We start from the raw sequence: 15,444 nt of genomic DNA on the forward strand, positions 1-15,444 counted from the left end.
AATTTGGCACCTCCAGAGGTGTCTAATATAATAATATATTATATTCTATGATGGAGTATATATAACAGTTATACATTATAATATATTGTTATATATTATATAATATATGCATATAATTTTATATATAATTTTCTATTTAGATAACATTTTTATATATTTGTATATAAATATACAAATAAATAAATACATATTTATAAAAGACTATCAGTTCTACCTTCTTAAAATCAACTGAATGAAACAGTGCTCTTTGAGTTTCTACTCTGTGCAAGTGAGAGTGGGGATTAAGAAAAGGAAAGGGCCTTTCTTAGCCTGGAGGAGTTTTATGAGCTTGTTGTTTTTATAAGAAATGCATGTGGAGAGCATGAAACAGCTAGAAAAAAAGAAGCAAATATGCAATATACCATGTCACTAGGAAGTAGGTCTAGACTTTCTGAAGAAGATGTTTGCAAAGTATACATTTTTCAATGTTGTTCTATTAATATGCAATTTATTCATTTTTATATTATGTTTTAATAAATATTATTTTATTTATATATTTATAATCAATATAGTATATACTTTATATATAAATATGTGATCTTGCATATTTATATATAAATTATGATCTTGTATGTTTACATATAAATTATATGAATTATTAATAATGCAGTTTAATATATTTTAAGATGTTAAATAACTTATGTTGTACTTTCTGTTATTAGAGAAGTAAAAAACCATCTTAATTATGAACATAGAGTGTTCAATAGTGAAGAATTTCTCAAAACAAGAGCACCAGGGGATCAACCATTTTATAAAAAGGTAAAAGACTTTTAAATTTATGTTGCAGCTATAAACATTTATATTATGTGTAAAATATGTTAATTAAAATCATTTTATTGATATTCTTGATATTTCAGAAATATGAAGATTTTCAATAAAATTGTTTTAATTCATTAATTGTTAGAAAAGCATATTTCTCCTTTGATTTCTTTAATTTAATTAACGCCTTTAAAGCTGATTCAACTTCTTTAGCATATTTTTATTTTCATAGAATTAAAAATTTTATGTTTATAAAGGTCTGCCTGTACTCTTATTTTAGAATTTAAGCATCTTGAAAATAATGAATAGGGCTTTCATATGTTCCTAGGGCTTAATAGGGTGCCACAGACACATAAGAAAATATGTCAATGTCTTTATTAGTCTCACCAACATATTTTTGTGTTTCTGTATATGTGTGTGTGTATAATTGCCCTTTATTCTAATACCTTACCTTTGCAAATAGACTAAAATAGTAAACAACAGTTTTTCAAAATAATTCTTTTCAATTATCATGCGTTTATTTTTTTCTCCTTCCCACCCTCTATACTCCCTGAAAATAAAGAAAGAACTCCTATATGCGTAGTTCAGCAAAATAAATGCCTCCATTGGCCAGATCCAATTGTTGATCACTTAGTTGATGAGAATTTTAATCTTTCAGAATTGTTTATTTTTACATTATTTATGTAAGATGGATAATAGCAACGTTTTGCATGCTAGGTATAATCTATACCAAAATACTTGTCTTCTTAGAGGGAGAAAAGTGAGGGAGGGAATTTGGAACTCAGAATATAAGAAAAGAATGTTAAAATTTTTATTTATTTATAATTGAGAAAAAAATAAAAATAAACAATAGCACCTTTAAAAAAAACAATATTTAGGCTATAGAATGAATTCTTCTCTTTGTTCTACTAATTCTGCATCAGTTCATGCAAGACTTCCCAGGTTTTTCTGAAGTCTTTTCTTTCTCCATTTCTTATAGCCCAATAGTCTTTCATTATATTCATATACCGTCCATGTCATTCTCCAATTGAGGAGTACCCTCTTACAACGCTTGTCACATTTTTCATGTATGTGTCTTTTTCCCTTCGATCTCTTTGGGGATCTTTCTTTGGATCTCTTTTGAAGCCAAAAAAGACTTTACTTGTAGCTAGTAATGTGAAAAAAAGAAATAATGATAGCTGAAACTGCCACAATACATTGTCATTTCAAATAAGAATTTGCATTTCACTACAAATCTGGGAAGAGGATATTATCTCAGATTTATAAGTGGGGAAAGAAGCTCAGAAGAACTGTGGCTTATTGCACAGCAGCTAATAAGTTTCACTGTAGGGATTTGAACCCAAGTCTCCTGCCTTTCTAGTCTTCTTATACCTTAAACCCCACCACATACTCTTTCATCCAGTGACCCTGGCCTTCTGACTGTTCCACAAATAATACACTCCATCACTTGGCTCTAGGCATTTTCTCTGACTTTCACCCATGCCTAGAAAAGAAAGCTTTTTCTCCTCAGCTCTGCCTATTGACTTCCTCGACTTCTTTTAAATATCAACTAAAATTTCAACTTTTTCAGTAAGGTCTTCCCAGACCCTCTTTATTCAACTAATCTTTCCTCTGTTAAATTTTCTTATTGGTCTTATACATAGTTTGCTTTGTATATTTTGTTTGCATGTTGTCTCCCCCTTACAAAATTACAAGTATGTTGTAAGCTTTTTGAAGGCAGCAGGGATGGTATTTTGCTTCTATTTATATTCCAGTGCTTAGCACATTGCCTGGCAAATAGTAGGTGTTTAATAATGTTTATTGATTGATTAAAGAAAAGATAAAAATCAACTCTGAGTTAGTTAGAAGTAAAAGAGCCAGTAGGTATTTATAGATATCCATGAAGATAAGAAGATATATTTGAAATTGTACACAGAATATAATGGAAACCCATTAAAAATTCCCGGTTGGGTATGTTTGTGATAATAGCAGAAATCTGGACATTTTTATTCTATTTTGTCTGATCAAACAAGTTTGAACTGCTCAGCCCAGAAATATTCTTTATATAGAAAGAATAATGAAGGGAAGGTGAAAACTGAGAAAGGAACCTATGATGATTTAAAAGGAATTCTTGGATGAGAAAACTCTTGTCACCAATGACCATCTGTATCTTCTCTGCAACTTAAATAGAAACCGAGCCCTATACTGACTTAGAAAACCTCAAATTAATATTATCTGTGTTGTGTTGTATTTTTATTTATTTTGTTAAATATTCCCCAATTACACTTTAATCTGATTCAGGCAATATTTGTGAGTTTTGTCAGCAGGGTGGCCTATGGGCCTCTAGGTGACACCTCTGGTGATAATTATCTCTTCTGAGAAGTATGTAGAATAATAGAGAGAGAGCTGGCTTTGAATCCAGTTAAATCCGAGTTTAAATTCTGCTTCTAACTTCTATTGATTAGGTGGTATTGAAAAAATATCATTTGTCAAATGATAAACAATCATTTAACAATGACAATAACAATGACAAAAAATCATTTAACAAATATCTCAGTGCTAGGTAACTCTACAGTGGATATGAGAGAGCTCAGCAAAGTACAAAGCAAGATAGAAAGGGTTGGATTTGATCGCAAGGATTTAAGGAAAGAGGAGAAGTTTTGGTGATTTAAAAGATTTTCATACAACAGTGAGAGCCCACTTGAATTTAATAGGTGGTAGGAAGAGCATTGAACTTGGGAGTCAGGAGATGTCTAAATTTGAACCCTACTTTAACATTTTTCTAGATTATACATATAAACATGCAAAACATTTCCATATTGTTCATTTTCATAAGAGAATAATCATATAAAACCAAAACCCCAAAACATAAACCCAAATAAACAAACAAAAAATCATTTGGTTTCATTTGCATTTTGACTTCAACAGCTCTTTCTTTGGAGGTGGAGAGCATTCTTTGTCACAAATCCTTCAGTATTGTCCTAGATTATTGTATTGCTGATGGTAGCTAATTCTATCACAGTTGACCATTCCACAATATTGCTATTACTTTATATAATGTTTTCTTCTTTCTGGTTATTTCTGCATCAATTCATATAGATTGAATCCTCTTTAGATACCTATTAACTGTGTGGCCGTGGACACATCATCTTTGAGCATTAGTTTCCTCATCCATAAAATAAGGGTAATAAGACTTTTCCTGCCTGCCTAGGAAGATTGTTGTGAGGACCAAATGAGATAATTTATATAAAATGATTTATAAGTTTTAATAAATATAAATGCCAGGTAACATGAATTTGTAGTGGAGCTACTTCTTGTGATTTTTGTGGCTTCTCTTTCAGGGGTTAGCGATTTAGGAGTAAGAGCAGAAAAAGTACATAATGGGTGTGACCCATGGGGGAAGCTCAGCCATCCTTGAGGATTGGGAGACAAAACCATGGAGGGATTCAAGGGTGGAAGATGATGCTTTGTTGTAGTAGGCTCAAGATTGTGAAAGAATGTGAAACCAGAATCAAGAGAATTGACTAGGAGAATAGAGATAGAGGGGCTACAGGTTCCTAAGAGCAAGCACTTAGGTGGAATGAGTCCTAGAGGAAGTAGAAGGAACAGAAGTGGTGATCAGACAAAGGGCTTTCAGAGTTCAGATTTCTGGGAAGATAAAAAGGTTTTGGTGATTTGAGGTCCAAGATATGTCATAACTCATGTAGTTGAGTAAGGTAGAAAAGTAGAGGTCATAGAGGATGTTAATGACCTGGGAAGTTCAGATGTTTGAAATATCTTTTGTATGACCATGGTACCAAGGATTGCTTTAGGTATTAGGATATGGATTCTCTACAAGGAGTGAATTTTTTCTTTGATCAAGTGGTTACTCTGGGCCAAAACACAGTGCTAAGCATTGAGGATGCAAATAGGAAAAGCTAGATAATCCTGTTGTCAAAAAGATTGCTCATAAACTCACTTTAGCTCCAGGGCAAGATGGAAAGGCCCATAAATCTTCAACCTTCAGTGGTGAAGCAAATGGCAAGGTTCAGACATTATTAAGTTACTTAAGTAGTTAAAATGACAATGTTAAGGGACTGTAGGACTGTAGTCAGGTAGATCTCAGCTGGGTTTTGGGACAGCCCAGGAGAAAGCAAAGATATAGAGCACTCTTCAGTGATAGTGGAGATTCTTCCTAATGCCTAGTCATTCCAGGGTGGTTCTGGTATAATCCAAGGTCAGGAGGATAAGGCACCTCTGAAGGCTATGCTAGGTCCTAGACTCATTGAAAAAGAAGAGAATGTCCTAGAAATCAATAGCAAAGGCCTGGATGGGCTATTATAGTCAAATTATGTGAACTTCAATGAAGAGTTTATTGAGAGTAGCAAAAGAGCAAATGGTATGCTAATTCCTGACCCTCTGTGGTGGTGTGAGATAGGAGTAGGCATCACTGGAGAATGGTTAGTTCCAGAAGATATAAGGGAGAATAAGAGGAAGAGAAACAGGATGAGATGGAGCTTATTGTAGAATGGGGCTTCCAAATAGCAGAAGAGAACTTTGAACCAGAGAGTTATGGTGCTGAACTAAAACAGATAAGATCTTGGAGAAAGAGGTAGAAAGGGGAATAGTTTTCCTTTGGGAAAATTTAGGGCTTTAGAACAACAGAAGGAAGGAATTTGTTAGTCATGGGGTAGCGAAGGGTCCTACCAATGGTGTTTCTCAGGTGGGATCCTTTCAATTGACTGTAATTGGAGATGAGAGGGCCAGAATAAGGCTCATGGTAGCCAAGATAATCCTGCAATGAAGTAGACATCTATGATGTCCATCTCCCAAAGTCCCCTTAGTTGATTATCCTCTTTCTGGGAAGATTATCCCCTCCACACCTTCTTTGTTTCTAGGGGAAATGACCTATAATTCTTATTTCTCACCTCAATCATTTGAGTCATAGCAGCCCCACTTCATTGTTCTCCAAATGTGGTATTTAATTAACAAATGATTATTAAGTGCCTGTGTGCTAGGAACTGAGGTCATTGGAAAAGAAGGAAACTGTGTAACACTTGAATTTGTTTAGTTATAATTAAATTTTTCTTATGTATTTCAGGTGTTAGAGACCTACATATTTCATTCTTTCCTTAAAGCTCGTCTTAATAGAAGGATGGATGCCTTTGCTCAAATGGAACTTAGCACTGAGTCTGAGGAAGACAGGTACACTTTTTTCTTTCTTTTGTGACTTAATTATGTCTGGGTTTTTGTATCATATTTCTCACTGAATTGGATAGGAAATGTAAAAGAAACATTTCTTTATTTTAACTAAAAAATTTCATAGTAAATTTCCAAAACTCATTCTTATCTGAAATCCAAAATCAGATGGTTTAACTATTTCATACTTATCTTAGTGTAGTCTCATTTCCTAAGGGAATATTGAATGCATTCAATATCCATTTTAGTTAATCCTCTCCAAGAATTATAACCCAAATCAAATCCACAAAGCTGAATGAATGAATGGTAGGATAGATAGTTACTTCAACCCTTCATGGGTTTGCTATTTCCCTCATGTGGACATTCCCTCCACCAGTGCAGATCTAAGCTCTTCTGTAGTGTAGTAAATGACTTTCAAGAATTCTTTTGGCTGAAAAATGCATCTCCCTGTTACCAACATAAATGATGAGTCTTTCTGAATTTAAGTAGGCTAGTCATTAACAATAGACATATGTTCCATCACCAGGATCACAGGACCCATACTTACAGTCTTTCTAGTTTGTAGGATGGACTTTCCACAATTTATATTTCCTTGGTGTAGCCTTTGAGAGCTGATGATCACTCCTGTATGATGTTGAGAAATTCTGCAGAAATTGAGTGAATGAAGATTAATTATTACAAGAAGATTTCATTATATATTCCCCCTGTGTGAAAGTTACAATTAGATGATACAATAAGATGGTCAGTGACAACTTCAAACTTATTTTCATATAGACCATTTTTAATCCCAAATTATGATTTTTAATTATTATTGCTTAAAACTATAGTCATAATCTTCCACTGAGGTACTATTTTGGGGTATTGTTGTGGCTTGAGAGAGGCTCTTGGTTCTTAGATTAAGAGTATGTTCACAAAGAATGAAAATTTTGCATCTGACATTCAAGGACCAGTCAAAGCTTTTTGTTTCTGTATTAAAGAAAGTTTTCTGTTAATGACAATTTTTACAAAGCCAAATAAAATAAGCATTTCCATATAAGGAAAAAAATTGTATATAAATAAAATCAAAATCTCTTATATGTTTTGCTTACTTTTCTTCATATCTACTTAATAAATCCCACATGAAACTTTCAAATCTTTCCTGCTTATCTGTGTTTCCTTCTAGATATCCCGTTATATTATTAATTTCATTAATAGGTTTTATCCAAGTGTCTCACCTCCTTCCCACCCTCCCTGGACCAGCCTAAGTTTACCAGTCATCAGGTTTTGGGTTTGATCATTTATAATTAGGAAGAACTGTCTGACTTGGGGCAAGTCACTTAACCTTATTTGCCTCGGTTTCCTCATCTGTAAAATGAACTAAAGAAGGAAATAACAAACCGCTCCAGCATCATTGTCAAGAAAATCCCAAATGGTGCCATAGTCAAACACAATCAAAACAACTGATCAACAAGGAAAAATAGAAAGGTTGCCACTTGTATGTAAGGGGAGAGTATACACAACAATGAAATAATGGATCCTTGATATACTGAAGTAACTACTACTATTATAACTACTAATTATTATGATTATTACTTTTGGGTCATACTTTATAATTTCAAAAGCATTTTTATTGGGGCAGCTGGGTAGCTCAGTGGAGTGAGAGTCAGGCCTAGAGACAGGAGGTCCTAGGTTCAAACCTGGCCTCAGCCACTTCCCAGCTGTGTGACCCTGGGCAAGTCACTTGACCCCCATTGCCCACCCTTACCACACTTCCACCTATGAGACAATACACCGAAATACAAGGGTTTAAAAAAAAAAAAACTATAGTAATAATACTCTTCCACTAAAGTCCTATTCTTGTGTCTCATTGTGGTTTGAGAGTGATTCTTGGTTCTTAAACCAGGAAGTATGTCCTCATAGAATGAAATGAATGCAAAATGAAAGTTTTGCATCTGGCAATGATCTGGCATTTGTGAACCAGCCCAAGTTAAGAGACACTCATGATCAGATGACTGGCCATGTCATTATATCTGCTATAAATATGTTGTTACAAGAAGAAAACCAACAAATCCCTGAAAGCAACTTATTCAGCAAACAATGACTTACTTGCCAAGTGGAGAGAGATGGCACAAAGGCAACATCTGTTTATCATGTAAACTTGTTTGTTTAATATTGTGAAGAAAGTAGCAAATGAGCAGTATCATCTCATGAAGGACGAGAAGCAGTGGAGCATAAAACAAGTGTAGAGAAAGCTTGGCATGAGATCCGACTGAGCCAAGTCATCCCAAAGTCATTCCAGGATGAAAATGGAAAAGATATATAAAGATTTTTGTGACAAACTTTTCACTATTGAGGGCAGTGGTACTACTGGTCTTAGACTTTTAATATCATCATCCCAGATATGCTGGTAGATGAAGTAGAAGGGGCAGTAAAGATGGGAAAAACAGCTGGACTGGACCAAGTATATGGAAATGAGATTCATGCTGGAGGGAGACATGAGTGTGAAAGTGCTGGGGGCTCCATATACAATGTACCCTAAGGACAGGAAGATAGAAAAAGTGTAGAAAAATCTCAGACCTTAATAATACCCCCCTCCAAAAAGTGACCAAAAAATCACAAATACTAACCTATATGCCTATGGTGCCAACTCTGCTAAATCTTTCTATGAGCCATCTCTGTAGAAATCAAGGTCTGATCATGTTACCTCTTATTCAGTAAACTCTAGTGGTTCCATAGTCCCTGCGGGATCAAATCTAAAATCATATGTTTGAATTTTGAAGTCTTTCATAACCTGGCCCCTTCCTACCTTTCTTTTTATCCCTTATTCCCTTCCATGTCAGTCAGTCAATAAGTTTTTGTTAAGTTCTTACTATATGCTATGCACTATAAGACAAGTGCTAGGAATACAAACACAAACAGAAAGAAAGACAGTCCCTGCCCCTATGTACATACTCTGCAATCCAGTGATATGGGCTTCCTTGTTATTCTTCAAAAATGATACTCTATCTCTAGACTCTAGGCATTTTCACAGACTTTCCCTTCATGCCCGGAACTCTCTTTCTTCCTCATGTCTGTCTTCTGCATTCTCTAGTCTCCTTTCTTTTTATAAATTAAAAAATTTCATTATGAAGATATTTTACCAATTACATGTAATAATAAATTTCCACAATGTTTTCTAAAATGGTCTTCTTCCCTCCCTTCCCTCCCCTCTCCCAGAGCTGACAAGCAATTCAATTTGGGTAATACATGCATTATCTTGCAAAACATTATCTCTATATTATTCATTTTTGTAAGAGAATAATCATACAAAACCCAAATCCAAAAATAAAAATCCAAATAAACTAAGGTGAAAAATCATGTGCTTTGATTTGTATGCTGACTCCAACAGTTTTTTCTGTGGAGTTAGATAGTATTCTTGTCATAAGTCCCTCAGAATTGTCTTGGATCATTGTATTTCTGAGAGTAGCTAAGTCTATCACAGTTGATCATTCCACTATATTGTTGTTACTGTATACAATGTTTTCCTGGTTCTGCTTATTTCCCTCCGCAACATCTCACGTTGGTCTTTCTGACTCTTTCTGAAATCATCTTGTTCATTATTTCTTATAACACAATAGTATTTCATGACCATCATATGCCACAATTTGCCTGGCCATTCCCCAATTGATGTACATCCATCCCTTCAATTTCCAATTCTTTGCCAACATAAAAAAGGAGCTATAAATATTTTTTTATAAGTAGGTCCTTTCCCTACTCTTTTTTATTTCTTTGGGATACAGACTTAATAGTAGTATTACTAGATCAAAAAGTATGTATTGGTTTATAGCCCCTTTGGGTATAGTTCCAAATTGCCTTCCAGAATGGTTAGATCAGTTTGATCCATTCAACAATGAACTAGTGTTTCTGGCCTCCTTTCAAGCTAAAGTCTTTCCCAGTCATGGGAAATCTCACACAGAAGAAAAATGGAGTGGTGCATTGTGGCATTTTAACTCTGTGCTGTCCAGAACCAATGAGAAACATAGAATATAAATAAAATATATCATCCAAGAAATGTAGGGTGGTGAGGAAAGAACATAATAAGGACTGAGTAGGCACTTACTATGTGCCAGGCAGTGCTAAGTGCTTTATAAATACTATCTCATTTGATGCTTATAAAAAAATGGTGGAAGAGAAAATGGACTACTTTTCTTAGGAATAATGGGTAGGCAGCTTGTGTGTTCCTCTGGTATCCTTTCAATGTCAGGAGGAAGCCAGGAAGGACTCCGGCACAAGAGGTGAATTTTTGGAAGCACACAGACAGGAGTTGCACAGAATGGGCAAGCATATGTGGGTTGTGGGATGTATCACTGGAGAACACTCCCAAATCTATGAGGTCATGCATCCATTGAGTGTCCCTTTTGATCTTCACAACCATTCTTTGAGATGGACTTGACAAATGGTATTGTTTTACAGAGGTGAAAACTAAGGCTTAGAGAGATGAACCAACATTGGCAGTGCTATACAGTTGGTACATGGCAGGCCCAGGACACGAGTCCAGGTCTTCTGATTCCTGGCACCATATTAATTTGGTTGTCCTGCATCAGTTAAATTTGGCTCTCCTATACATAATAAAATATGCATATCATTTATTTCTCACTTTAATAGAAGTGTTGCCCTTATATTCTAATGTTCTGATGTACATGTGATCTCAGTGTAATGGCAGAGTACAGTGAGACTATCATCTCCTTATTTCTGAAAGCTATGACTCTCTTAATGCGGCCCTAGATTGCATTATTGTTACTTGGAGTCTTTTAGCCACAGCATTATGCAGCTAATGCATTTTTCAATCCACTAAAACCATCAGATATTTTTCAGAACAATTGCTTTCTAATCATTCCTTCCTCACATCCCTTTCCACCTCCCAGTTTTCTATTTGTAAAAGTAAATTTTTTGCTTCCATACACAATATTTTATAATTCACTCTATATTTTTATTCTCTTTGGTTCAGAGGTCATCATACTTCAGCTGGTCAGTGGCTTTTTCTAAAATGTATGAGCTAAGAATATTTTTTTACATTTTAAAATACAATTAAACTTTATTTTAAAAGTAAAAGCTATTCTTCAATTGTGGGTGAAAATAGGAGTTTGCTGACCTCTGCTCTACTCTGTCAAGAATCTTTTGTATCTTGATTATCATCCACTGTTAGCAGTTCCTTCCAAATTTGATTAGCATGCCATCTATGCCTTAACTTAAATCACTGATAAACAGCACAGGGCCTAACACTGGTCCCAGGAGAACTCTATTGCAGGCTTTCCGCCACATGGACGTTGAACTATTAACAACTGCTTTTTGAGTTTGGATATCCAGCCACTCTGAATCCTACCATGTAATTGTACTGTCATGTGGTCTGCCTTTCTCCATCTTCTCCACAGTAAGAGTACAAGATATTTTATCAAAAGCTTTACTTAACTCTAGGGAAACCGTAACCACAGCATTTTCTCACTTGTGTTAACTTAGGATTTCTGTCAACAAAGAAAGTTAGGACAGGGCAACATAGCCTGTTCTTGGTAAAACCATGTTCTTGGAAATTACCAATTCCTTTCTTGGTGTTCACAAACCATCTCTTTTGATAATCCTTCTTAGAATTTTCCCAGAAGAAAAATATAACTATGCTTAAATTATTAAACTTTTATTGGGTCTGCTGATCAGGTAAGCCCGGAACATCTTAAATTGGATTTATTTAGCATATGTGTCCTTATTCAGGGGACCATGAAATTGTGTGTGTGTGTATGTGTTTTAATTTAAATTTTTAAAATTATTTTTAGTGGAAAGGGAATTATTTGTACAAAAATATAGCAGTTATTTTTGTGGTAGCAAAGAATTAGAAATTGAGGAGATGTCCATCAATTAGAGAATGGCTGGAAATGATATTGTTAAGCTGAATGCTTTCAGAAAAACCTGGAAAGACTTAGATGAATTGCTGCAATGTGAAGTTAGCAGAACCAGGAGAACATTATATACAGTAATAGCAACATAGTTTGATGAACATCTGTGAATGAACTACCTATTCTCAGCATTAAAATAATCCAAGACCCAAAGACTCATGATGAAAAATCCAGTCTACCAAAGAAAGGACTAGTAGAGTCTGAACACAGACCAAAAACTTATTAAATTTCTCTTTTTTTCCTTTTCTATCATATTTTCTTTATTTTGGTTTGAGATCTTTTCCACAAAATAACTAATATGGGAAAATGTTTTACAAGATTGCACATATGAAATCTGTATCTGATTACTTACCGTCTTAGGGAGGGGAAAGGAAAGGGAGGGTGAGAGGGAAAGAGAGAATTTGGAACTCAGAATTTTTTTAATGAAAAAATTTATTTTTTAAATTGTAAAATATTTTCCAATTATATGCAAAAACAATTTTTAATATTCATTTTAAACATTTTTGAGTTCTAAATTCTCTCTTTCCATTCTCCTTCTCCCCACATTGAGAAAGAAAGCAATCTAATATAGGTTATACATGTGCAGGATACAAAATACATTTCCACATGAAATTTTTAAAAATTTCAATGACAATACCTTAAATTATTGACTTCCTTCACCAGTCCTATGTATTTTGTGCATTTAAAAACATTATTCTGAGGCAGGGTACATAGACTTCACCAGACAGCCAAAGTGATATATAACACAGACAAACAAAATATTCAATTTAGAGGCTGTTTTAGAGCTAAAGATATCAGTCACTTAAACAACTGCTAAGTTTCTGAGTTTTTATTTTGTTCTTTTTGTATACAAGTTTAGACATTATAATAGTATAGCACCATGTGCATAGTAGGTACCTAATAAATGCTCATTGATTAACTTTTTTTTAATCCTTACCTTCTATCTTAGAATCAATACCATGTATTGATTTCAAAGCAGAAGAGCAGTAAGGGCTAGGCAATGGGGGTTAAGTGACTTGCCCAGGGTCACACACAGCTAGGAAGTTACCTGAGGCCAGATTTGAACCCCAAACCTCCAGTGTCTAGGCCTGGCTCTCAAACTACTGAGCCACCCAGCTGCCCCCAGATGAACTCTTTAATTACGTAGTATTTTTGCCATTTCATTAATAATTCTAATTTCAGCTTCTCTGCTTTAATCTGCTCTTCTTGATCATTGATCTGAACCATAACTTGTTATTCTTCGGTTTACTACAACATCTATAAAATATAGTTACTTACAGTTCTTTTGCTTTTTCAGACTGAATGTCATGCTTGTTAGCCCAAGAAGACCAACAATTGAGAAAATGGCCTCTCGAAGATTCCCTGCCCAGCAGTTAGCTAAAAGACGAATGGTAATGAGCATGCCAAATCTACAAGACATAAATATACCTGAATTACCCCCAAGGAATTCATCACTTCGGAAAATAGAAACTGTGAATAGTTGTAAAGGCAATAATACAGGTGATAAAGTGATTTATCTGTGTCATTTCTTTTTCCAAAGAGTGATAGATGCTGCTAAAACTTTCTATAATTCAGGAAAAGATCCTAGAATTTGTAGACATAAATCAATATATATATGCAGTGTATATATTTTAATACTCGAATACAGATTATAAAATTATATATATATGATATATTTTAAAAAATACTCTAACTGAATGATATGGTAGTTAATTATATGAAAAACAGAATTCATAAAAAGAATTTAGCTTAAAATGTCAACTTGAAGTATCCAAAGAGCCCTTAGACTAAGTTACAATAAAATATAAAGCAACAATTTGACACTTGAAACATTTTGTTTCTGACTGAGCTGTAGCAAATCATGTACTAGTGTAACAATGGCTTTTTTGTAACCTGGCCCCGGGGGCCGTCTATAACCTGTTATTTTTGCAAGCTTCAGCTTCCTTTTTCTCTTTTTTTAGGAGCTTGTGAGGTCTTTCTAAGAGTAAAAAAGAGCCGGGGCACTTACCTCTGTCTGGAATTGCTATTGCTCTGAGTTGGGCTAGTTTTTGGTCAGGGGAAGCCCCTGATGGGGGCTTGAGGATGCTGAAAAGTTGCTTTTTGATCTCCCCTTGAGAAATAGTAGAGGGAGAATCCCAGTTCAGTGTGGATCCCTGGAATTATTTCATTAGTGGATGGGATGGGGACGCTGGAGAGATCTGAAAACTGACCTCACTTCCAAATTTCTGGGACTGACCTAAATCCAGAGCAATACCAGAAGAGTTTGTATTGAAATTCATTGCAGGGGGTAGAGAGCTGGTAGATAAATCATTATAATAATTAGTACTACTACTACTACTACTAAAAAGGTAAAGAGACAATGACACAAAAAATATATAGAAGAGAACAGAAAGAAGTTCAGAAGGGGACATAGACAAATAGGATAGTTTTGTTACTGTTGTTTTAAATTCAATACATTTTTTTAAGCCATTACCTTTTCTCTTGGAATCAATACTGTGTATTGGTTCCAAGGCAAGAAGAGTAGTAAGGGCTAGACAATGGAGGTCAAGTGACTTGCCCTGGGTCATGCAGCAGGGAAGGGTCTGAGGCCAGATTTGAACCCAGGACCTCTCATCTCTGGGCCTGACTCTCAATCCACTGAGCCACCCAGCTGCCCCTAATTCAATACATTCTTTAAGAAACTGTATATGATGTAAGTTCACAGTTTCATATTCATTCTCTTTTTGTTGCCCTTTATATATTTAGATGCCCATATTTATCAACTTCACAATAAAGGAGAAAAAAATTTGAGTTAAAAAATCCAGTGTCTAGAACAATACCTCACAAATAATGCGGTGTTTAATAAACACTGATTGATTGATTAAAACAGATTTGAAGGGGCAGCTGGGTAGCTCAGTGGATTGAGAGTCAGGCCTAGAGACGGGAGGTCCTAGGTTCAAATCCGGCTTCAGACACTTCCCAGCTGTGTGACCCTGGGCAAGTCACTTGACCCCCATTGCCCACCCTTACCACTCTTCCACCTATAAGTCAATACACAGAAGTTAAGGGTTTGAAAAAAAAAATTAAAAAAAAAAAACCAAACAGATTTGAAGGCATTGCCTATAAATAGCATCAGTTCTAGGAACATGGCCTGAGGTTGGTTCTATGGCCAGTGTATGTTAGAACACGAACTCACTGGCCAGTTAGGTGGCACAATAAAGGCCTGAAGGCAGGAAGACCTGAGTTTAAATTTGGTCTCAGACACTTAGTAGTGGTGTGACTCTGGGCAAGTCATTTAACCCTAGTTGCCTCAGTTTCCTCATCTATAACATGAGCTGGAGAAGGAAATAGCAAACCGCTCTAGTTACCTTTCTCAAGAAAACCACAGATGGGGTCTTGAAGAATTGGACACCAATAAGACCACTGAACCACAAAAATAACTCCGTTTTCAAGCTCTGCAGCATCTGGAGTTTTTGTAATGTTGGGGCACTTAGACACGGTTCCCGGGATATAAAAATATTTCACCTAAAAGACATAATGAACAAATAAACACAACTTTGAGGGCATCAGTAGGCAATTTCTTACTTGGAACCTTACTTTTTGTTGT

At 35.1% G+C, this 15,444-nt stretch overlaps 1 protein-coding gene across 1 annotated transcript in view; it reads left to right on the top strand.

Annotated features, from left to right (window-relative positions):
• Positions 1-15,444, top strand: part of DENND3 (DENN domain containing 3) — a 128,279-nt gene that overhangs the window by 69,816 nt on the left and 43,019 nt on the right. The window contains exons 10-12 of the mRNA XM_044669300.1: positions 702-798; positions 5,858-5,961; positions 13,156-13,358. Of these exons, the coding sequence (XP_044525235.1) occupies positions 702-798; positions 5,858-5,961; positions 13,156-13,358 (404 nt within the window). The remainder of the gene's footprint in view (positions 1-701; positions 799-5,857; positions 5,962-13,155; positions 13,359-15,444) is intronic.

This window comes from Gracilinanus agilis, chromosome 1 (assembly GCF_016433145.1).
Source record: "Gracilinanus agilis isolate LMUSP501 chromosome 1, AgileGrace, whole genome shotgun sequence".
In the NCBI taxonomy this organism is placed as follows: domain Eukaryota; kingdom Metazoa; phylum Chordata; class Mammalia; order Didelphimorphia; family Didelphidae; genus Gracilinanus; species Gracilinanus agilis.